This window comes from Papio anubis, chromosome X (genome assembly GCF_008728515.1).
Source record: "Papio anubis isolate 15944 chromosome X, Panubis1.0, whole genome shotgun sequence".
Classification (NCBI taxonomy): domain Eukaryota; kingdom Metazoa; phylum Chordata; class Mammalia; order Primates; family Cercopithecidae; genus Papio; species Papio anubis.
The window spans coordinates 132,756,277-132,781,660 of record NC_044996.1 but is presented as its reverse complement, the minus strand read 5'-3'; the positions used below and the strand labels follow the sequence as shown (position 1 = coordinate 132,781,660).

At 40.4% G+C, this 25,384-nt stretch overlaps 1 protein-coding gene across 2 annotated transcripts; it reads left to right on the top strand.

The window, feature by feature from the left end:
• Positions 1 to 25,384, top strand: TLR7 (toll like receptor 7). 2 transcript variants are annotated; one of them, XM_021932909.2, is made up of 4 exons: positions 1 to 256; positions 613 to 713; positions 13,172 to 13,217; positions 18,470 to 21,953. In XM_021932909.2, exon 4 carries the CDS (start codon positions 18,470 to 18,472, stop codon positions 21,614 to 21,616), a length of 3,147 nt encoding a protein of 1,048 aa, XP_021788601.1. In that variant the 5' UTR covers positions 1 to 256; positions 613 to 713; positions 13,172 to 13,217; the 3' UTR covers positions 21,617 to 21,953. The 2 variants fall into 2 exon arrangements, with proteins under 2 accessions (XP_021788601.1, XP_003917455.1); XM_003917406.5 differs by lacking the exon at positions 13,172 to 13,217 and having other exon boundaries at positions 2 to 256; positions 18,470 to 25,384.

The window sequence follows — 25,384 nt, the reverse complement described above, 5'->3', positions numbered from 1 at the left end:
TCTATAGGGTTGTTTGGATTTAGACAAGACATTGCCCCAGTAGTGGTGGTAGAAATAAGAGGAACCCGGTGCTTTTGCAAAGCCCGTATCTGGGGTGGCTTAAATAATCTCTCCTCTCCCCGCCCCCCGACCTGATCTTTGTAGTTGGAAACTCCAGGGCTGGCTGCCTGGAGTCTTTGTGACTCTACACTTCCTGCCACCCATCACTTCATCTCAGAAGACTCGAGATTAGGATCACTCCATACCATCAAGAAAGGTATTTTAAACATTGGAACACATATAGATAATTTAAGTAGGTAGATGTATGTGCTGTTATAAGGAAGTGGGGAGGAGAGGAGAGGGAACTGAAATCATATGCACAAAATTTTTTTTAGAATATAAATAAAAAATGTGGTAGTCTAAAATGTCAATTCTTCAAAGATAAAGTTAGACTTTCAGTAACGTTAGAAATGGTTTTCTGGAATATGTCTCCAGTCTACCTAACTTTGAGGAAGTAAATACTGTAAATAGATGTTTCAAGTGCATTTTAAAGCAATGATCGCAGCATGTCTTTAAGCTACAGTATTTTGCTGTCTTTGAAATGTAAAGTTTGATATCTTCTCTTTCTCTTAGTTGATGCTATTGGGTCCATCTCAAGCTGATCTTGGCACATCTCATGCTCTGCTCTCTTCAACCAGACCTCTACATTCCATTCTGGAAGAAGACTAAAAATGGTAAGAACAGCTCAGAGAACCTTAAAAAGTGTTATCTGTAATCTTTGTGGAAACAACTGAAACCAGCTGGCAAGAGCAATGTTGAAGAATCTGTACTTAGGTTATTTGCTGGGGGAAAGTGCTTCCTGATATTTCATAATTGGCATTAATGAAGGGGGCATTTCACAATTTCAGATTAATCAATGCTTGCTCTGTCCAACTTCCTACAAGAATTAAATATGTGCTGTGGGGAGGAGCAGCAGATGTTTGAATTGGGGGCATGGTTTCTATGGATCTCATTTCTTCAGCTTACATTTTTGGCTTTAAAGCCATAACAAATCACTGAATTACTGAAGTTACTTTGTGCTTTTTCCAGCATATGGTGTTGTCTGAATGACTGTGTGGATGAAAGTGTGTAGGCAGGCTCATAGCAATAAAATACGGGAAATCCCCGGGCTTGAGTGCTGTCAAAGAAAACTAAATTTGGACAGTAGATAAAGATACTCTCAGGACTATTGCAATCGGTGGAAAGAGACCTCAGTATAGAAAGGGGCTCAATTTTGAATACAGCCAAAGACCAGTAAAGATTTCTGGCCAAGGAGTAGAGTGTGGGTCAGTGGATGGAAAATTACTAAGAGGAAACATCAAGGGTAAAAGGGATTCTGGCTAAACCGACCTGACAGGATTCTTGCTGAAGACAGGCCAGGGTGATCAGACCTCACCTGGGGATGGTGGGGGATGAGGAATTTGATCAGATATTGAGGGTGATCACATACCAAGAGGAGTGGATTATCAATAAAATGACTTAGCAGGATTTCTGCTTAAACTGGGCAATGCAAAGATGGACATGAAGCCCAAAGGCTGAAGCTTAGGGGTGTAGTGGAGCCTGATTAAGTTGAATTAAGGAGAGTCTGTCAGCGCTGGCTCTTCCAGTCACTAGTTGAGGGGTCTTGTGCCTGTCATCAAAGTCCTCTGAAACTCAATTTCTCTGACTACAAAATAGGCATTAGAATCCCTCCCCAGTTGCCTTCCAGGGCTACTGTGAGGCTCAAATAATAGACTATTTTTCAAGTCACTTGCAAGTGGTATGATGCAAGTGTGAGTTATTAGGTATGCCAAAACTTACTCGGAAAAAGATGTCAATGGCCTTTTTCTGAAATTATTTTGTCACTTAAATCAGACACATTGTAGATCTGAATGTTGGCTCCTAGGCTCATTTTGTGTCAAAGTTCTAATGAAGCATTAACCATGGGGCTACTGTTACAAAGGAAACAACTGCTTATGGTTTCATTTCCTAGAAACCCAGATGTCTATTTTAATGCAAACCTATGCCCACATCTGTCTTTGCCCCTTGAGGGCATAATGGGAATGATAGTAATACAGAGAGCCCACATTTCTTGATCACTCAAGTATCATGCTGAGGGCTAGATACACATGATTCTATTTTGGCCTCAAAGTAGCCCTGTGAGGTAGAAATAAAGAAACTGGGGCTTTGAGAGGTTAAGGAGCTTGGGTGGCTCTGAAAGCTGTGCTAAAGACTCTTCTGTTGTTCCTAGACCAAGCCCAGCACACACACGATAAAGGTGAGGCTGGATATGATGGCTTCCTACTCAAGTACAAAGGGAAAATAGTATATCTCTTCTAAGAAAAGACATGAAAATAATTTTCAATATAAGAAATTCAAAAGGCAAAAAAGCACAGGAAAAATATTCAACTGTATTGAGTCATATGTCAGATCCTTTGATCTAAAGATTACACTTTTAGGAACTCTTCTTAAAGAAGTGACCATGAGACTGGATAAAGAAAATGTGGTACACATACACCATGGAATACTATGCAGCCATAAAAAGGAATGAGATCCTGTCCTTTGCAGGGACATTGATGAAGCTGGAAACCATTATCCTCAGCAAACTAACACAGAAACAGAAAACCAAACATTGCATGTTCTCACTTATAAGTGGGAGCCAAACAATGAGAATACATGGACACAGGGAGGGGAGTAACACTCACTGAGGCCTGTTGGGGGAGGGTGGGGCAGGAGAGAGCATTAGGGAAAAAAGCTAATGCATGCTGGGCTTAATACTAGGTGATGGGTTGATCTGTGCAGCAAACCACCATGACACACGTTTACCTATATAACAAACCAGCACATCCTGCACGTGTACCCCAGAACTTAAAACAAACAAACAATAAAATAATTAAAAAAAAAAAAAAAGAAGTGATCATGTACATGGGAAACTATTTACCAAGATAGTCTGTGCAACCAGGCAAAAAAAAAAAAAAAAAAAAATCTCATGTCCCATGTTGGGAAGGGGTGAATTAATTGTAGTACACTCATTAAATGGAATATTATGTAATCATCAAATCATGTTTTTTAAAATAATACTGAATGACCTAAGAAAGCACTCATGGTATAATGTTAAATGAAAAAAGCAAACTACAAATTGATAAGTGCCATGTATTCCTGATGTTTTTACTTACCTGCTAGACAAATACTAGATGCTTACTAAATGTTGGATAATCTGTGATGATGGTTTACATAAACACATGTGTTGCATATTCTAATTTCACTCAACATCCATACTTTATAACCATTTTACAGTTAGCAAATCAGAGGTTCATGAGGCCAAGTGATTTATGAAAGTCAGAGAGCTCTTACATGACAGAACAAGGATTTAAAACCAAATTTTTGTATTGACAAAGCCTTGGATATTACTACAATGCTTCTCACCATATGAAATAGATGCAGGGATGGGAAATTACTATTAGAAGGGAACATCTCCCAAAATGTCAATAGTAGTTCAGCAAATTTAAAAGTAAAAACATTATTCTGCTCTTAACCTATAGGAAATTTCTTTATGGCTAAAAAAACAGTTATTAAGTAATCTATTTATTAAATTAATACAATCTGATTATTTAAAAATTTGGAATGCTGTACTAAAATTAAAAATCATAATTACAGATTAACCAGCCAGTACCTTTGCACTCCAAGAATAAATAATGTATATCCCCGAAACTCACCAAAGTTAGGGCTGGGGTTGGCAAACTATAGCCCATGGGCTATATCCTACCTGCTGTACAGCTCATGAGCTAAGATTGTTTTGTTTTTTAAATTGTTTTTAAAAGACTGAAAAATATCAAAGCAAAGTTACTATTTTGTGACATGTAAAAGTTATATTCAATTCAAGTTTCAGTGTTTACAAATAGCTTTATTGTTTGAATATTTGTTTACATATTGTTGATAAGTGCTTTTGCACTACGATGGGAAACTATTCAAGGAGTTGAGTAGTGTGACAGAGACCCCGATGGCCTGCAAAGCTTAAACCATTTGCTAACTGGCCCTTTACAGAAAAAGTATGTCAGTCTGTGGCTTACAGAAAACAAGAGGATAAGGTATAAGGTCAAATAAGTTGGAGGGTCCTATGGTCTTTGGTGACTGTTGTGATGCATAATAGCTGTTGAGTTCCTAATTTATGTAAGACAACTTTATATCCTTTTATTCTTTTAATTTGAAAACTAAGTCTGTTGGGCTAAAATGATAGGAAGCAAATGATAATTCTCTCCTTTTTTTAAAAAAAGCAAGTGGTTTACATCTTAGTACTTAAATGTTTTGGTGACATAATGAAACTGATATTCATGGCATTTGTACTTTACAGAGATTAAACTAAAATTTAAAATATTTCAAAATTCACAAATAGGGGATATTTGTTAATAAATCTATTTGGGAAATTCCTAGCAGAGGCTCTGTCTATAAAATGAATAGCATTTCAGCAACTTCTCTTATTCACAGTGCTTGGTTATTCTCTAGAGAGACATACACAACACATCTCTAGTTACCAAACAGTTCAGTGTGATATAAACATGGCAAAAAGTCAATGAATTTGAGGGCAAGGGTTTCCAGCAATCGCCCCCCCACTGCTTACTTCTTCCATGCCCTTTCTCAGTTTTCTTCAGCCAGGCAGCCATCCCCTCTGGTTTCTCCCAGACCCTGGCTGCAGGCTCCCAGCCATCACAGAAAGCCCCTCGCTCACACATTTTGGCTCAAGCAACTCTTTCTCTTAGAAATGCAGATCCCAACATTTCCTTTTAAACTCAGGCAACTAGGCTTTTTCCTGCCCTGTGATCTTGAAAGTTGCTTGGAGGAACAGCTGAGTGTATGGGGCTGTGGTCCTCTCAGGGCTGGCATGTTGTAGCCCAGGGGGTGCCCAGGGACCTTTCTGACTGCTTGGTTAGTTGGGTAAAAGAGTGAAGTCAGGAGAGCAGCAAATCCTTCCTAACTTACTATAAAAATGCAAGTGTTCCCCAGGCCTCAAATAGTCTCATCTGAAGATAAATTTCCTTTTGCCAAGAATTCTGCTGAAAATAATCCATCGTAGCCAGATAACAGCTATGCAAAGAATATATAATAGACTGTTAGGGGCATGTATGCCGATTCAATACAGAAAGGTGAGGGTTTCTTTTGCTGGGGTGTGGTGGGTGGGGGAATTCCTTATTGCAATGATACTCTACTTCTCCATCCAGAAAACTCTCCAACCCTCTTGGGGGACTCTCTATTTTCTACTCTTTCTCCCCCTTATGTACCTACCTAGACCATCTGCTCCCATATGTCCTGCCTGACTCCTGCTCCAGTTACCTATCACTGCATAAGAGATCACCTCAAAATGCAATGGTTTCAAACAACAACAATCATATACTGCTTTCTGTCATGGGTCCAGGAGTTGACTGGACTCACTAGGCAGCTCTCCCACAGGGTCTCTCTTGAGGTGGCAGTCAGGCGGTGACTGCGACTGGAGTCACCTGAAGACTCACTCTCCAGATCTGATGCCTGGGCTGGGAGACGCAACAGCTAGGTGCCGGAGCAGCTGCAGCTCCTCAGGTGTCTCTGTCTCCATGTGGTCTCCCTGATATGGTGGTTGTTGTATAGCCAGGCGTCTTACAAGGGTGATGACTCAGGACTCCAAAGCAAGTGGGGGAGAGAAAAGGAGAGAGGGAGAAACAGAGAGAGAGAGAGAGAGAGTGTGTGTGTGTGCCAGTACGCGCAAGGTGAAATCTGTATTGCCTGTGAACTACCCACCATGTCTTTGGTCCTCTTGACAGGAAACCTCCTAGAAATGTTTGCTGTCTCTAATCCCTCTCTTTACATTCTTCCAAGAACTTTGAAGTCATATTTTATTTAGCTACTCCTTCAAAACATATCTGGTGTTCGGCCAGTTCTTGCCCCCTCCAGCACTGCCACCTGGGACTTCTGCTTGAATGACTGTAATAGCCTCTCGACTAGTCTCCCTGCTTTCACCCTTGCCCCTCACTGTCTATTCTCAACACAGCAGCCAGCAGCATCCTTCTCAAATGTAAGTCAGACCAACTGACTATCAGCTCAAAAATTTGCAATGCATCTGCATTCTACCCAGAGCAGAGACCACCTTCCATGGAATGGTAGAGAAAGCCCAACATGCTTGGGGACACTCCCTCTCTGACTTCATCTCCTATTGTTCTCCTACTCCCCCAGCTTCAGCAATATTGGCCTCGTTGCCATTTTTGTGAATATTCCAGCATGTTTTCACCTTGGGGCCTTTGCTCTAGGCTAATTCATCTGTCTGGAATGCATTTCCCCTAGATGTCTATATGGATGACTTTCTCCTTTCCTTGAGGTCTTTGTTTAGATATCAACTTCTTAATGATGCCTATCCAAGCCGCCCTATTTATCATCACATTCCTACTCCACATTCCTGATCCTTTTCACTCTGCCCTGTTTTCTTTTTCAGTAACACTTATCACTTGACATGCAATATCACTTCTGACAGTTATATATTGTTGTGCTTATTATTTAGAGAACATAAGCTACAGATGAGTGGAAATCTTTTCTATTTTGTCTGCTGATGTCCCAAACACCTAGAAGAGTACCTGGCATGTTGCAGACATCAATAAGTACTTGTTGAATTTTTCCTTTTTCACAATTTCCTTCTACATTGTTATGATGAGGTTTTATTTCCTCTGTAATTTGATTTTAAAAGTTTTAATTAAAAAATATATTCTTTATGTTAAAAAGTCAAAGAGTAGAGAAGGGTATAACATAAAAATAGAAGTCCCTGTGTCCCCAGGGAAGGTCCCTTCATACCACTGCCCAGAAGAAATTGCTGTTAAAGGTTTCTTGTGTATTCTTTCCTACTTTTCTCTCCAAATACAAATATATGCCTATATATTTATAATAAAGGCATTATATGCTATATGTTATTTCAATGCTGCTTTTAAAATCCCCTTTAGTTTTTGTAACTTAATAGTAGATCATGCATAGCTTTTTATGTCAATACCCACAGCTCTACCACATTCTTTTTAAGGGACATTTGATATTTTACTATTGGTAATTTCTCATTTTTAACCATTCTCTCAAATCAATGGATTGTCATGTAATTCTTCCCATTCTTACTATTTCAGAGAGCTGAATCAAACTAATACAATCATTTTATATAAAGACATATAAGGCCAGGCATAGTGGCTCTTGCCTGTAATCCCAGCACTTTGGGAGGCCGAGGCAAGCAGACCACCTGAAGTCAGGAGTTCGAGACCAGCCTGGCCAACATGGTGAAACCCTGTCTCTGCTAAAAATACAAAAATTAGCTGGGAGTGGTGGCGGGTGTCTGTAATCCCAGATATTCAGAAGGCTGAGGCAGGAGAATCACTTGAACCAGGTAGGCAGAGATTGCAGTGATCCAAGATCCAGCCAGTGTACTCCAGTCTGGGCAACAGAGTGAGACTCTGTCCAAAAATAAATAAATAAATACATAAGACATATAATGCTTACTTTAAAGAAAAACAAAACACGTACTAGTTGTTTTTTTCCTCCCTCTGTGGAATTCTTAGAAGGTTTATGGTGGTTTGAAGCTTTGCATGGACCATTTTGAAACAGTAGCAGCCTGAGGTTCCAGGGGTTATGAAGACTCCCAGCTGAGGACAGACCCTGGCAGATAAGTTTCAGGGGGCTCTACACCAACCATTAGAGCCATAGAATAAGCACAATAGAAAAGGACCATTAAGGTCAGTTAGCTAAACTCCAGTGTTTGTAGATGAGAAAGTCAAGGTTCAGGATAATTCAGTTGGTAGCCCTGTAGCAGACAGAGAGACTGAAAACAAATCTGACTTTCAGTTCATATGGTGCTAACCCCGAAAATAAATAAACACGAGGAGAAATCAGACTAATCCCAGTCTTCTAACTTGTCGCAAGACACAAACCGCTTACCTTCACTTCCTCATTTTTGCCATCTAATAGTTCCCAGTTATACACATGTCCTTCTCACTCCTCTGATTGCAACCAGACATCTCTTGCAAGTTTACAAAGTTTTGAAGATAAAAATGCTATTTGGAAAGCGTGAAGTTAAAAACAGCTTGATAAATTTTTTTCCTGTTAGTAATCAGATCTCTACAACTGTAAACATTATGGTAGGAATCTAATACAGATCTAAAATCAGTAAAATTCAATCTTGAATATGGTCTTCAGTCTTGCCATCAAAATAGTGCATCCAGGTGGATAGGTTTTGCCACCTTGAAGAGTTGTTTATTCAAACTTTTGTTTGAAGAGTGGGAAAGCAGTGTCACCTTTAGGCTTGATTTAGCCCTTGCCCCACAATATATTGTTTTTTCTCACCATAGATTTCCCTGACAGCAGAGAGAGAGTTCTGTGCTCAAGAGATACACACAACTTCTGATGATAGAGCAGCAGATGTATTTGGTTCCTAATTGAGCAGCAATGGTGTTTGACTCATCATGATTTCCCTACTTTATCTAGCACAGTACCTTGCACAGAGTAGAGTCTCAATAATGTTTGTTGAATGACTGTGTGAGCATATAATTCATTATGGAGGTAAAGCTCAATGTGCCTTTAAATTTCTAAATTTACAAACTGCCCTAACGTAACATTGCTGGATGATATAGTTTGGTTGTGTCCCCACCCAAATCTCACCTTGAATTGTAGCTCCCATAATCCCCACATGTCATGGGAGGGACCTGGTGGGAGGTAATTGAATCATGGGGGCAGGTTTTTCCCATGCTGTTCTCATGATAGTGGATAAATCTCATGAGATCTGATGGTTTAATAAAGGGCAGTTCCCCTGCCCACGCTCTCTTGCCTGATGCCATGTAAGACGTACCTTTGCTCCTCCTTTACCTTCCACCATGATTGTGAGGCCTCCTCAGTCATGTGGAACTGTGAGTCCATTACATCTCTTTTTCTTTATAAATTACCCAAACTCGGATATGTCTTTATTAGTAGCATGAGAACAGACTAATACAATGGACAATGGATGCAATTCATTAAGAAAAATCTTAAAAATATCTTTCTTTTTTCTCCCTCAAGTTGGTCCCACTCAAAACATAAATACGCCTTTTTTGGGCGGGGGAGACAGAGTCTTGCTCTGTCACCCAGGCTGGAGTGCAGTGGTGTGATCTCAGCTCACTGCAACCTCTGCCTCCTGAGTTCAAGCAATTCTCCTGCGTCAGCCTCCCGGGTAGCTGGGATTACAGGTGCACGCCACCATGCCCGGCTAATTTTGTATTTTTAGTAGAAATGGGGTTTCACAATGTTGGCCATGCTGGTCTCAAACTCCTGACCTCAGGTGATCCTCCTGCCTTGGCCTCCCAAAGTGCTGGGATTTCACGTGTGAGCCAGTGTGCCCAGCCACCATTTTTTAATACTTGCAAATTTTTCTTATAAAAACAAACCAATTTCTCTATCTCCCAAAACCCCTAAGTGGCACAAAATAGAAGCATTAGAGTACCAAGAATCCTTGAACTGAAAAGGAAATTAATCAAAATGCAGACACACATTATACCAAGTGCATTTGCTGTAACTGTGTGAGGCAACTTGAATAGAATTGGTCAACAATGAGTCTGAATCTTGGTTTGAAATTGCCTGTCTGATCTCTGCTTCCACATCAATAAAATGAGAATATTTGTATGGCCTTTCAACTTCAGTATGAGGGATCAATGATGTAATAGAAACAAGTCTGCCTTAGAACCTGGCACGCCATAAGTAATAAAAGGCAGCCATTATTTTAAAAAACACACAAATCATGGTCTGATGGTTGTTCAATATAAATTCTATATTTTCCATTTTAACTAAAGAGATGATATATTGAGAAAATAGAAACACCTGTGTGTATAAAATCACCCATTCCCATTTTTATAATAATTAGTTTGCTAATTGAGCATCCAAATTTACCCAGTGTATTTGCATGTGTAATTAGCTATGATTCATTACCAAAGTCAGGCCTATATCATGGTACACTATGCTATTTTACAAATCAAATTACTAAAAGATGTGTGTCTTCAGGCAATCATTACAAAGAAAAAAAAAACCCCAAAGCAAAATAAAATAAGATAGATTACTTGTATCAGATGGAAAAACAGACTTGGCTTGTTGCTGAACCCTTAAATCTCAAAATAACGATAGTTGAAGCTAAGGTTCCAGCTTAAGTCTGAAGCAGGTCCTTTCCAATGGCTTGAAAGGAGAAATTTCTACACTGAAGGAAATTTCCATTGGAATAAAGGAATATTTCACACTTTTAAGTCATCTTCTCTAGATGATCTTTTAGGTATACTTTCTCTTTAAATAAATCTAGAAATGCTTTGTTCATTTGTTTAGAATTAACTCCGTTCACAAGTTTAACACAGCCTAAGGGTTGGTCTAGACCAGAGGTTTGCCAGCTATGACCTGTGGGCTAAATCTGTCCCATCACCTGTTTTTTTTTTCAACCTGTGAGCTAAGAATGGGTTTTACTACTCTAATAAATAGTGAGTTCATTTTTTTCCCTCACCTGCTTGATCAGAGCCCAACTTTCTCATTGCAGTTAATCTTCCTTCTGGCATGGATCTTGGAATGCAAACTTGCTGATATCTCCGAGTTCCAGATTTCCTGTGCAGCCGGTGTGGAGAGCCAAAAGATGTTTTGTTTGGCATAAAGCATTCCAAGGGTCAGTGGGCTTGGGCTCAACTATTGAGCATAGGACAAGGGCAGCCCCATCCTGACTGTGTCTCTTCCTACAAGAGACAAATGAGCTCTGTGCTTTCACTGGGGTTTCAGGTTCAAAGGGACAGAGCGTCTGAGAAAAAGGATTATGAAAGAGTCCATCTGCAGCTCCACTTTCCGTGCCCTTCCAATGATACCATCCTCGTTTCTTCTGTGGGATGCTCCCCACTTCAATCCGTCCTTCAGAGGCCCCAAACCCTCCTGGTCTCTCCTTGTCACCTAGTGAAAATCTGATCTTCAGGGAAAAAGCCTTACTATTTATACTAGTATAATGTGAGTCTTCTACGGGATTTTAAGAAAGTTCAAAGCCTTGGTTTACTCAGCAAATATTTAGCTTGCACTCACTATGTGGCGGGCATCCTAATGATGGAGTATATGTAAAGACAAACAAGGCTTCTGGACCTCAAAGTGTTCTCCATCTATAGGGACAATGACTGAGTTGACATCTCGAGAAGTAGAATAGCAGAGTGGCTAAGAGTGCCAGCTCTGTCTCAATCACCTAGGTCTCACCTCAGCATTCATTTCACTTTCCTCATTGTAAATGAGCATATCTCTTAGAATTGGGATAAGCATTAAATAATATAGACTTGGAATGAATTTGCTTAGAACTAATTCCATGCACAAGTTTATCACAGCCTAAGGTTTGGTCTAGACCAGGGGTCTGCCAAGTATGACCCATGGGCTAAATCTGTTCCACTACCTGTCATTGTTGTTGTTGTTGTTGTTTAATGACCTGTGAGCTAAGAACAGGTTTTACTATTCTAATTAGTTACATTCTAAATGGTTATTTAAGTACCTCTATAATATCCTCAATTTTGCCTAAAATATTTACCATCTGGCCCTTTACAGAATAAGTTTGCTGACTTATTGGTCTGGACCAATGCTATCTAATAAAACTTCTTGCAATGATGAAAATGTTCTCTATCTGTACCCTTGAATACAGCAGCCACTAGCCTAAGTGGCTTTTTGAGCCTTTGAAATATAGTTAGTGTGACTAAGAGATTGAGTTTTAATTAATTTAAATTTAAGGATCCACATGTGACTATGACATTAGAGTAGTTCTAGACAGTCTGAAGTCTAAAGACTCTATGCTTTGTCAGTGCTCCCCTCTCTCAATTGAATCAACTACCCTGAGGCTGCATGAGTCAAGGGGAAGGCCACACTCTTCAATCAAATTTTTTGCCCTGGACTGGCTTTCACTGTCTACTAGAAAATGCTTAATGGGAAGTGCTTAGAAAATGCCCATGGGCACACACTTAATTCATCTAAATTGCTACTTTGTCTGTATCCATTAAATCTGCTTTATTTTGGGGTAAACTACAGTAGAAGTTGGCTTTTTCCACCCTGCAAAGCCTTAAAATTCAGGATATCTTACTCAACTTAAAGTGTAGAGTTGCAGCCAGGGCAAAACTGTATTTCCTTCTAGCCGTGCTTGCGGACTGGCTAACTTCAGTCCTATTTCATTTCTTTTGTAAGACTGCTAAAAACAGTAAGAAGCCACCAACACACATCATCATTATGAATATTGCCAAATCATTTCCCCTAAGAGTAAAGTCACAGTTGGCATGTGTTCTGCCCTCCAAGATAGCATAGGTGACAGTTTTATCAGATACCTTGCGATGGCATAACATGGGCCACCCAGCTTTCCAGACTCTGATATCTGAGTCTTGCTAATAGCCTGATGATATCCGCATCCCATATTTTAGGTTCACTCATGGACAGTAACTTATTTCCAAATTCTATACTGGTTAAAATTAGGTTTGCATTTGTGCAATAGAAAATCCAATTGACATTGGCTTAGCATAACAATATTTTTATTTCTCATAAACTCTTGGCAGTCAGCAGTTCCAAGCCATTATTTCTGCTCTGCTCTCTGAGGTCATATAAGGAAGGATCTGGATTCTCTGGGTCATCTACCTGGTTGCTGTACCATCCCTAGCTCATTTTTCTCATGTGCATTGCCCAAGATGGCTGGCTACAACATCCATATTACAAGAAGCCAGGTCGAAGTAGACAGGAGAAAGGGGAACAGCCCCACCATTTAAGGACATGTCCCAGAAATTGTACACCTCACTTCCACCCAAATTTCATTGGGTGTCACTTAGTCATATAGCCACACTTACCTGCAAGTGTGTCTGGGAGATATAATTATTTTTCAGAGCGATATATGCCCAACTACAAATGGAGGTTCTGTCATTATGAGATGAGAGAAAGGCAGAAAACATGTTGAGATATGTGTAGCAATCTTTGGACTCTATGGAGAGAAAAAAGAATTGAGAGTATCAAAATTCAGGCTCAAAATCAAAATTAAGGACCAAAAAAAACCAATAACTATCACCTGGAATAAGAACAACATACAGTTCAGCTACACATATACAAGTGGCAGCACCTTGTCTGGAAGGAACTAATGGTCTTTCTGCATTGTATTTTAGACGTGTGTTTTTTTTTCTCCCTTCCACAGGATTTTGAGCTCCTTAAGGGCAGAGACTTTGCATCTCCTGTTCCTAGTAGGTATCCAATATGCATCTGTCAAATGAAAGAATGAATATGAGTCAGTAGAATTCTAACATGTATTATAAACTTTTTTTCACAAGATAGTTGGAACAATTACTAGCTAAGGAATTGTTGGGGCACTGTCTGGTCCAGATCCACTGGCTAGGTCCTTAGTGTGTCCCATATTGTTGTTTCTGTGTCCATCATTCTTTTGCAGGGAATCTTCTACTGGGCACAGAACCTGCCTCAGGGGGGCATATGGGTAATGAACTACCAAGAGAGGACTAGAACCCAGTTCTTCCAACCCTCCATCCAGAGTGCTTTTCACAACCTCACATGTAATAAGTGCAGTAGGGGTGAGAGGAGGGAGTGATTACTTCTGTCTGGTTTGATCCCAGAAGGTTTTTTGAAGAAAGTGTTTTTGAATGAGACATTATAAAAACAGAGCTTCTTAAACCTTTTCCCCCAAGAAATCCCTGGGCAGATAGAAGAGACAGAAATCTGACCTGTGCTTGGTCTGGGGGTATAGACTGAAGGAAACTACTCCAAGGAGAATTTTTTTCATTTTTCTTTACTTCACGATTCATTTATGCAGGCATTCATTCTTTCATTCATGTATCTAACAAACATAACAAAGTCCTAATTAAGTGCCAGGCATTGTTTTACATGAGACCACAAAAGGCTCTACCCTCTTGCAGCTTACATTCTTGTACAGAATATACATCATACGAATAAGCAACATAAATCATCAAGATAATTTCTGACTGCGGTAAGGGCTATGACTGAAATCAAACAGGGTAGTCAATTACAGAGTGCATATACCTCTCTGTGCCTCAGTTGACTCATCTGTAAAATGGAGATAATAATAGAGGTCTAGGCTAGGTGCGGTGGCTCATGCCTGTAATCCCAGCACTTTGGGAGGCCGAGGTGGGTGGTTCAGTTGAGGTCAGGTGTTCCAGACCAGCCTAACCAACATGGTGAAACCCCATCTCTACTAAAAATACAAAAATTAGCCAGACGTGGTGGCACGTACCTGCAATCCCAGCTACTTGGGAGGCTGAGACAGGAGAATCGCTTGAACTCGGGAGGTGGAGGTTGCAATGAACCATGATCATGCCATTGCACTCCAGCCTGGGCAATAAGAGTGAAACTCAGTCTCTAATAATAATAATAATAATAATAATAATAATGATAATAGTCTATAATTCCAAAACTCTAAACCAAAAGCTTTGTCCTAACTCAGTTGATTGCAAACATAATATGATCTGAATGCATTTGAGGGTAGATCTTGACCTGAACTGAATTTTTTCTTTATTCTTTTTAACAAAGAATAAATAACTGAGTTTTTTTAAAAAATAATTCCACTTAGAGTGGACAATCTTATGTGTCACTGCAGAAATTTTGTGTGTTTCATTATGGAATGCTGCCCCAGGACTCAATAGGTATTACATAATCTAGGGTACATGTAGCATATTACCTTCTAAAATTTGAAAAATTCTGAATTCCAAAACACATGTAGCACCAAAGTTTTTGGATAAGGGATTGAAGACCTGTGGTATCCATTACTGTGAGGATTAAATGAATTAATATATGGAAAACACTTAAAATGATGCCTGGCATATGGTAAGTGCTACCTAAGTTAACTACTATTACTATTATTATCACTATTCTTACATGGGAAGGTATTTAGATAAGTTGGTCAGGGAAAGCCTCTCTGAGGATGTGTCACTTGAATAGGCAACTAAGGGGTGGTAATGACCGGGCTGTGGGAAAAGGAGGAGAAAGATGATTTCAGGAAGAGGAAACAGCAAGTGCCAAGACTGTGGTGGTTACAAGGCTGGCTTGAATGCAGAACAGAAAACAGACCAGATGGCTGATATGTGGTAAAGGAGGGGAAGGATGACTCAAGGTCAGAGAGGTAGGCTGAAGTCAGAACACCCTTGATATAAGCAGTGGTAAAGACTTTGGATTTCATTTAAAGTGTAATAGGAAGACATTGTAGTAGATCTGATTCAGGTTTATAAAGAACACTCTGATGCTGTTTGATGAATGAATTGTAGAGGAGAAGGGGAGCAGGGAGAACAATTTGGAGTCTAGCATAGTGGTCCAGATGAGACCTAATGACTAATTGGAGTTGGGAGGTGGTAATAGTCAAAGAGAAAAGTGGACAGGTGCGAGAAAAAAGTTTAGAAATAAGTGGTGGTGGGGGGGAAGGTTTTCTGATTAATTTGCATTCTAATTTATAATATGTCAGTGTATAGAGACTAAAAATTTCACAGTCATTATCTCAGGTGTGTTAAGGCCAGTGGTGTGCTGGACCCTACTTGAAATTGGCCATGGAGGGAATATTTACCACTATAGAAACTGACAAATGCTACAAATCAAGACAACAAATCAGGGAAAGCTGATTGTTAAACATTTATCATCACACCACTGGTGAAGGTGACTTTATTTTTCTACAACTAAACTTCCTTCATTTTACAGCCTCCATTTTCCCTGATCACGAAAACACTTAAACTAGGCACAACCTGGGAAATGTGGTATGAGGACTGTTGTCTCAATCACTTCATGTTTTCAACTCAACTCAGCGATCCTCCCACTTCTTCCCAGGGTCTCATTTAGGTACATGAGAATGGGATGGGAAGAGGGACCTGGTTCATGATTGTCACTTATCCATGTTGGCCCCCTCTGAAGTACAACTCCCCTCTCTGCTTTACAGTATCACTCTGGGCAGCATTACCAATTGCCTCCTAATAGTGGGATCTATGAACCCATTATGTCTTTGGACAAAAGCATAGCAGGGGTTGGGTCCAGGGCCTGGGATTCTATAACTATACAAATATTATTATCAGGGACTATAAAATCCTATTATGAGGGACGATAGCCATCCCCCTATCTTGACTCAACCCCTCCTCCCTGAGTAGTGAACATTTTTCCTAAATCTCTGAGAAAGACTGGTGCTCTAGAAAGATGTACCATATTTATTTAAGGGCTTCCTGTACCCACTGGCATATTGCCATATATTCTGAGCTATCTGAGTGCTCCTTTTGAGAAACATAGCCTTAAAGGATAATTAGAATTCTGGTGGGTGAAAATGGTAGGGAAGAGGACTTCAAACAGAGGGACTTGCAAGTCAGGGAACTTGGGTGTATCGACTAGTGAGGCTAGTAGAGGAGTTCAATCAGGTAAGCCAGACAAGTAGACAGGGGACAAATTATGGAAGACTTTGGATGCCATGATAAAAAGCTTCAGCTCATACTGTAAAAAATAAAATAAAATAAGAAGTTCGGGTGCAGTGCCTCATGACTGTAATTTCAGCACTTTGGGAGGCTGAGATGGGAGGATCGCTTGAGCCTGGGAAACAATTTCAAGGAGCTCAGAGCAAGAAACTGATTGATTAAGGTTTGGGAAGCTTGATAGATAGGGTGGACTGGGAAAGTGAGAGAGGAGGCTTTGGAGTAGACCAAGGGTAGAGGGATCTCAGTTGATATTATGTCAGCTAAAACCGCACACCAAGGAGGATGTTAAGAACAATGAAGGAGGTCAACTGGACTCTCAATGGTTTTAATGATGGGGAGGAAAAGATAGGGTGGTGAGAAGAAGAAAAGACAATTTTGTACGTCTAACTCCAACAAACTTTAGACATGAAAAAGCCCTTCTGAGCCATCTTGCATTGGAGAAAAAAAAATTGCTTATTTACCTCCAATTATAGGAATTAAAGGAAGTAGGCTTTTTTTGTTTTTCTTTTGAGACAGAGTCTTGCTCTGTCACCCTGGCTGGGGTACAGTGGTGTGATCACGGCTCACTGCAACCTCAAACTCTTGGGCTTAAGAGGTCCTCCCAACTCAGCCTCCCGAGTAGCGGAACTACAGGTATGTGCCACCATGCCCAGCTAATTTTTTTTTTTTTTTTTCTGTAGAGAGAGGGTCTCACGCTTTGTTGCCCAGGCTAGTCTTGAACTCTGGCTTCAAGCGATCCACCTGCCTTGTCCTCCCAAAGCGTTGGTATTAGAGGCATGAGTCACCACATCTGGTGGAAGTAGGCATTTGGTTTCTTAGATATCAACATGATTGGTTGATTCAGTCACTTGGGAAGATAAAAGCATTAACTGAGCTAGATCCCTATGGTAGAGACACAGGCTGGACCACTCCATGTGTAAGTACTAAACTAAAACCAGTGTTCTGGAGTAGACGTTGCTAGAAATCCTGAAACTTGAGAGCAAGTCCACGGTTAAAGTATTCTGTAAGGCAGAGTCAGTTGAAGGTAATAAGGTGATTATTAAAGTTCTTCTGCACTTCCCATATTCCCTTTTAGGGCCTTTCTCCCTAGGGTCCCAGTGTCTGTCATGCTAAACCTGGATGCACAAGAACCACCTTTATGGGTAGGTTCCCATATGTCGCAGTTTGCCTGACAGACTTGGTTTATGCCTATAGTCTTGGTGTAATTATTAACAGCCCCACTTCACTCTTGTAAGTATACTAATGGATCAATTATATGGTTCCTCTGATTATGCATCACCCAGTCAATGCCCTGACTCTATTACTGTCTCCTCTCCAAATTTATGTAATGTAAACTCAATGTGTAGGGAAAATGCTCATCCTAAAATCCCCTTGGAGGGGATAATTTGCAAGATTATTTCCAAAAACAATCCAAGATGAGAGCCAGATTATAGAATGTCAGTGCCAGAATGGCATGAATCTATGTTTTATAATCAAATGCCACTTACTAGTTAGGTAACCTTGGGCCAATCAGTTAATATTGCTGAGTGATGTCTTCATTTGTAAAATGGGAATCTTAGAATATTCTGAGACTCAAATATTTTGAAAGACTCAAGTAATGTGTACCCGGGCAGGTTTAGCGGGTCAACATCAATTGCACTGAAGTCTTCATGTGTTATTTTTCCTGGGTGTATCCATATTCTAACATTTCTTCACCTTCCAAATTTCAGACTTTGGCAGTGAATCGATGGCTCTGTCATTTTAGTGTTCCATGTAACAATGAATAGGAAAATGCTGCTTCTACCATCTTGAAAGCTATTTTGCTAAAAAGCTAAGATGCTAAAAGCTAAATATGTAACTAAATAATTGCAAATCTCAGTAATTGACAAATACAGTCATGGGGTTGGGGCTACTGTTTAGACAGTTGGAAACAAGGCCTGAATTATTTGTTTTTAAAATGTTGCAAAAGAGATGCAGCAAATGGGAAATTTTAATTCTGATTCTTCGTATGTTTTAGAGCAATGATTTGTTCTTTCTTATACTTTCAGATGTTTCCAGTGTGGACACTGAAGAGACAAATTCTTATCCTTTTTAACATAATCCTAATTTCCAAACTCCTTGGGGCTAGATGGTTTCCTAAAACTCTGCCCTGTGATGTCACTCTGGATGTTTCAAAGAACCATGTGATCGTGGACTGCACAGACAAGCATTTGACAGAAATTCCTGGAGGTATTCCCACCAACACTACGAACCTCACCCTCACCATAAACCACATACCAGACATCTCCCCAGCGTCCTTTCACAGACTGGTCCATCTGGTAGAGATCGATTTCAGATGCAACTGTGTACCTATTCGATTGGGGTCAAAAAGCAACATGTGCCCCAGGAGGCTGCAGATTAAACCCAGAAGCTTTAGTGGACTCACTTATTTAAAATCCCTTTACCTGGATGGAAACCAGCTTCTAGAGATACCGCAGGGCCTTCCACCCAGCTTACAGCTTCTCAGCCTTGAGGCCAACAACATCTTTTCCATCAGAAAAGAGAATCTAACAGAACTGGCCAACATAGAAATACTCTACCTGGGCCAAAACTGTTATTATCGAAATCCTTGTTATGTTTCATATTCAATAGAAAAAGATGCCTTCCTAAACTTGACAAAGTTAAAAGTGCTCTCCCTGAAAGATAACAATGTCACAACCGTCCCTACTGTTTTGCCATCTACTTTAACAGAACTATATCTCTACAACAACATGATTGCAGAAATCCAAGAAGATGATTTTAATAACCTCAACCAATTACAAATTCTTGACCTAAGTGGAAATTGCCCTCGTTGTTATAATGCCCCATTTCCTTGTATGCCATGTAAAAATAATTCTCCCCTACAGATCCCTGTAAATGCTTTTGATGCGCTGACAGAATTAAAAGTTTTACGTCTACACAGTAACTCTCTTCAGCATGTGCCCCCAAGATGGTTTAAGAACATCAACAATCTCCAGGAACTAGATCTGTCCCAAAACTTCTTGGCCAAAGAAATTGGGGATGCCAAATTTCTGCATTTTCTCCCCAACCTCATCCAATTGGATCTGTCTTTCAATTTTGAACTTCAGGTCTATCGTGCATCTATGAATCTATCACAAGCATTTTCTTCACTGAAAAGCCTGAAAATTCTGCGGATCAGAGGATATGTCTTCAAAGAGCTGAAAAGCTTTAACCTCTCTCCATTACATAATCTTCAAAATCTTGAAGTTCTTGATCTTGGTACTAACTTTATAAAAATTGCTAACCTCAGCATGTTCAAACAATTTAAAAGATTGAAAGTCATAGATCTTTCAGTGAATAAAATATCACCTTCAGGAGATTCAAGTGAAGTTGGCTTCTGCTCAAATGCCAGAACTTCTGTAGAAAGTTATGAACCCCAGGTCCTGGAACAATTATATTATTTCAGATATGATAAGTATGCAAGGAGTTGCAGGTTCAAAAACAAAGAGGCTTCTTTCACGTCTGTTAATGAAAGCTGCTACAAGTATGGGCAGACCTTGGATCTAAGTAAAAATAGTATATTTTTTATCAAGTCCTCTGATTTTCAGCATCTTTCTTTCCTCAAATGCCTGAATTTGTCAGGAAATCTCATTAGCCAAACTCTTAATGGCAGTGAATTCCAACCTTTAGCAGAGCTGAGATATTTGGACTTCTCCAACAACCGGCTTGATTTACTCCATTCAACAGCATTTGAAGAGCTTCGCAAATTGGAAGTTCTGGATATAAGCAGTAATAGCCATTATTTTCAATCAGAAGGAATTACTCATATGCTAAACTTTACCAAGAACCTAAAGGTTCTGCAGAAACTGATGATGAACGACAATGACATCTCTTCCTCCACCAGCAGGACCATGGAGAGTGAGTCTCTTAGAACTCTGGAATTCAGAGGAAATCACTTAGATGTTTTATGGAGAGATGGTGATAACAGATACTTACAATTATTCAAGAATCTGCTAAAATTAGAGGAATTAGACATCTCTAAAAATTCCCTAAGTTTCTTGCCTTCTGGAGTTTTTGATGGTATGCCTCCAAATCTAAAGAATCTCTCTTTGGCCAAAAATGGGCTCAAATCTTTCATTTGGGAAAAACTCCGTTATCTAAAGAACCTGGAAACTTTGGACCTCAGCCACAACCAACTGACGACTGTCCCTGAGAGATTATCCAACTGTTCCAGAAGCCTCAAGAATCTGATTCTTAAGAATAATCAAATCAGGAGTCTGACGAAGTATTTTCTACAAGATGCCTTCCAGTTGCGATATCTGGATCTCAGCTCAAATAAAATCCAGATGATCCAAAAGACCAGCTTCCCAGAAAATGTCCTCAACAATCTGAAGATGTTGCTTTTGCATCATAATCGGTTTTTGTGCACCTGTGATGCTGTGTGGTTTGTCTGGTGGGTTAACCATACGGAGGTGACTATTCCTTACCTGGCCACAGACGTGACTTGCGTGGGGCCAGGAGCACACAAGGGCCAGAGTGTGATCTCCCTGGATCTGTATACCTGTGAGTTAGATCTGACTAACCTGATTCTGTTCTCACTTTCCATATCTGTATCTCTCTTTCTCATGGTGATGATGACAGCAAGTCACCTCTATTTCTGGGATGTGTGGTATATTTACCATTTCTGTAAGGCCAAGATAAAGGGGTATCAGCGTCTAATATCACCAGACTGTTGCTATGATGCTTTCATTGTGTATGACACTAAAGACCCAGCTGTGACAGAGTGGGTTTTGGCTGAGCTGGTGGCCAAACTGGAAGACCCAAGAGAGAAACATTTTAATTTATGTCTCGAGGAAAGGGACTGGTTACCAGGGCAGCCAGTTCTGGAAAACCTTTCCCAGAGCATACAGCTTAGCAAAAAGACAGTGTTTGTGATGACAGACAAGTATGCAAAGACCGAAAATTTTAAGATAGCATTTTACTTGTCCCATCAGAGGCTCATGGATGAAAAAGTTGATGTGATTATCTTGATATTTCTTGAGAAGCCCTTTCAGAAGTCCAAGTTCCTCCAGCTCCGGAAAAGACTCTGTGGGAGTTCTGTCCTTGAGTGGCCAACAAACCCGCAGGCTCACCCATACTTCTGGCAGTGTCTAAAGAACGCCCTGGCCACAGACAATCACGTGGCCTATAGTCAGGTGTTCAAGGAAACAGTCTAGCCCTTCTTTGCAAAACACGACTGCCTAGCTTACCAAGGAGATGCCTGGTGGTTTAAATTGTTTTCATGTATGTCACACCAAAAGCGTGTTTTGAAATTCTTCAAGAAATGAGATTGCCCATATTTCGGGGGAGTCACCAACATCTGTCACAGGAGTTGGAAAGATGGAATTTATATAATGCATTGAGTCTTCTTTCCTATGTCTCTGTGTCTCTATTTGCACTTGAGTCTCTCCCCTCAGCTCTTGTATAAAATACTGTTGGGAAAGGAGTGCCAAGTAAAAAACACAGGGCTCTGATGCTCCTGTAATTGTGATGATTAAATATACACACAATCATGACATTGAGAAGAACTGCATTTCTACCCTTAAAAAGTACTGGTATATACAGAAATAGGGTTAAAAAAAAGCTCAAGCTCTGTCTATATGAGACCAAAATGTACTAGAGTTAGTTTAGTGAAATAAAAACCCAGTCAACTGGCTGGGCACGGTGGCTCATGCTTGTAATCCCAGCACTTTGGGAGGCCGAGGCAGGTGGATCACGAGATCAGGAGTTCAAGACCAGTCTGGCCAACACGGTGAAACCCTGTCTCTACTAAAAATACAAAAATTAGCTGGGCGTGGTGGCAGGTGCCTATAATCCCAGCTACTTGGGAGGCTGAGGCAGGAGAATTGCTTGAACCTGGGAGGCGGAGGTGGCAGTGAGCCAAGCTTGTGCCACTGCACTCCAGCCTGGGCGACAGAGCTAGACTCTGTCTCAAAAAACAAACAAACAAACAAAACCCAGTCAACTTCTTAACCAATTGCTTCTGTGTCATCCAGGGCCCTGTTCTGTGCAGATCGAGTGTGGGCACCACACAGGTGGTTGCTGCTTCAGTGCTTCCTGCTCTTTTCCCCTGGGCCTGCTCCTGGCTTCCATAGGGAAACAGTGAGAAAGAAAGACACATCCTTACCATAAACGGATATGGTCCACCTACAAATGGAAAAATATTTAAATGATCTGCCTTTATACAAAGGGATATTCTCTACCTTTGATAATTTACCTGCTTAAATGTTTTTATCTGCACTGCAAAGTACTGTATCCAAAGTAAAATTTCCTCATCCAATATCTTTCAAACTGTTTTGTTAACTAATGCCATACATTTGTAAATACCTGCACGCTTGATACAGCAGTGTTAGATGGTTTTGACGGTAAGCCCTAAAGGAGGACTCCAAGAGTGTGTATTTATCTATACTTTTATCAGAGATGACAATTATTTGAATGCCAATTATATGGATTCCTTTCATTTTTTGCTGGGGGATGGGAGAAGAAACCAAAGTTTATAGACCTTCACATTGAGAAAGCTTCAGTTTTGAACTTCAACTATCAGATTCAAAAACAACAGAAAACAACAGAAAGAACCAAGACATTCTTAAGACGCATGTACTTTCAACTGGGTATAAATTCATGAGTTCAAAGATTGAAACCTGACCAATTTGCTTTATTTCATGGAAGAAGTGATCTACAATGGTGTTTGTGCCATTTGGAAAACAGCGTGCATGTGTTCAAGCCTTTGATTGAAGACATCATATTTTCCTCATATGTGGCAGTGCCAAAGGCTTTACTTTACCTGTGAGTACACACTAAATGAATTATTTCCAAAGGACATTTAATCAGTAAGGGTCACAAATTCCCAAATTAATCTCTGGAATAAATAGAGAGGTAATTGAATTGCTGGAGTCAACTGTTTCACAACTTCTGTAAGCTTTATTGTGTTTCATAGTTTCTGTTCTTCTTCCGTGAGAACAAGGATAATGGCATTAAAAAATCAGCTTTTCGCCATTATAAATTGTCTTCTATTGAAACACATAAATACATAAAATCACTTGAAGACAACTTAAACACTTTCTGAAATGGATCAAGAGGAAGGGAAAATGAAAATAATGCAACTCAGAAACCACAGAGTATTTTGACATGAGGTTAAGTACGGTGGTTTGTTATAGGAAAATAACAGCACACTAACAGATGGTTTTTATCGGAATTCTTTGGTAATCTTGACATGTCATACTTTTAACTTTCTGAGGGCCCTCAGTGCAGCTTTGTAGGACTGGAGCTGTTCATAGATGGTCCCCACAAAGCTCTGAATGTGGGGCTTCTCTGCTGACTGGCCTCTGGTTGGCTCCACCCCAGAAGGGACTCTCAGATTTTCCATGAATTCTGCTTCCACCATCAAGTGTTGGTTCAAGCCCCTTTCAACCTTGACTTGGCCAGGGAGTGTCCTTTCTCTTCAGATAGATACTACACCTTAGCAAGACTTGGTATTTTTAGAATCCAAGCCAAGAGAGGCACTTGGCAGGGCAAATGTTATGGATGAGAAAAAGGCAAAACATGTGTCTGCAGTTTGTAGAGGAGAGAGAGGATGAGTCTGATTGTAGCCCCGACCCTGAGTCAGGATCTCTCGGCCCCATTTGCAGGTCTACTTCCAGCTCCATCTGTCTGGACACTCTTTTAGGTCCAGATCATCTCTTACATGTGACCAAGGAATATAGAGTATGCAAGGGGATGTGGCGACCTAAGAGTGTGGGTAACTTGTGCCCATCTCCAAGGAAGCTGTGATGGGGATAGCAAGGACACACACTCTTCTTATTTATAATGCCTTTCCACCTCCCATAAGATATGCTTTTTATTTACTTCCTGCTTCTCATCCTAACTCGGGTGAACAAGAGGACCAGGTTGTACATCCTGCTAGTTATTTATGGCCCAATTTTAACATGGGGGTGGAGTTGAGGTTGGAATTGTTCCTCCGCCTCTGCTGCACATGCTCAGTAAGCAGGAACACTATTCATGGGAAAGGCTTAGTCACAGATAGTGGGAGCACATCCCTCCTTGGAGCTTCGGGTCTCTGTGCTCTAGAAGCAGTTAGTTATAGCACATGCTGCTCCTGGCATCTACTGGAAGGTGAAGCCCTTGACCCTAAGAAACACTGGGAATGATTTGTACCCTCCAAAGTCCAATAGCTATGTGGGAGGGAAACGATCAAAGAACGTGATTGAGGGGACTCAAACAGAGATGTGCTTCAGACAACACCAAGACAAAGATTAATCCATTTCACCAAGTTAACAATATACTGAAGGTGAACAAGAGAACAACCCACCTGCCAACCAACGCTATGAAGAAGGAGGGTTAAAAAGAAAATAAGTCCCAGACTCATAAGATGGTGTGGAAAGGGCCCTGGTGACATAGGGGCCACCCACGCCAGTGAGAATGAAATCACAATAGGGCAGTTTCACACTGTTTCAGGCTTTTTTTTCCTTCTTCTTCTTCTTTCCCTCCTTTCTTCTTTTGCCTCCCCCTCCCTCTCAGTTTCCTTTTTGGCTCTAGACACCCACGGCAAGTGTCAAGCTATGTACAAGAATGAAAAGAAGACAGCCGTTGTTGCAGGTGGATGCTTCTGTTTGGAAGGTGTGGTTTTGTGTGCACTTTTGGTTGGAAACCTATGTCTCTCTCACACACATGTCCCCCACCTGCTTCAGTGAGCATGATCTTCTAAAATTGGCTCCGTGGAATCTTCCCTAGGTGACACTGGCTGGACTCTCTGCCACATGCAAATTCACTCTTTCTACTTATCTCAACTTTCAAGCACTAATTCAGTCTTTAAGATTCCCCTAATCTCAGGTTGTAATTCATTTCTAACATGTTTGTCATGATGTCAGTGGTTGCATGTCTTCATATGTTTATCACTGCCCCTTCTTGGGGATTTATATTAATTAAACGTTTTGGAAAAGCTCAGA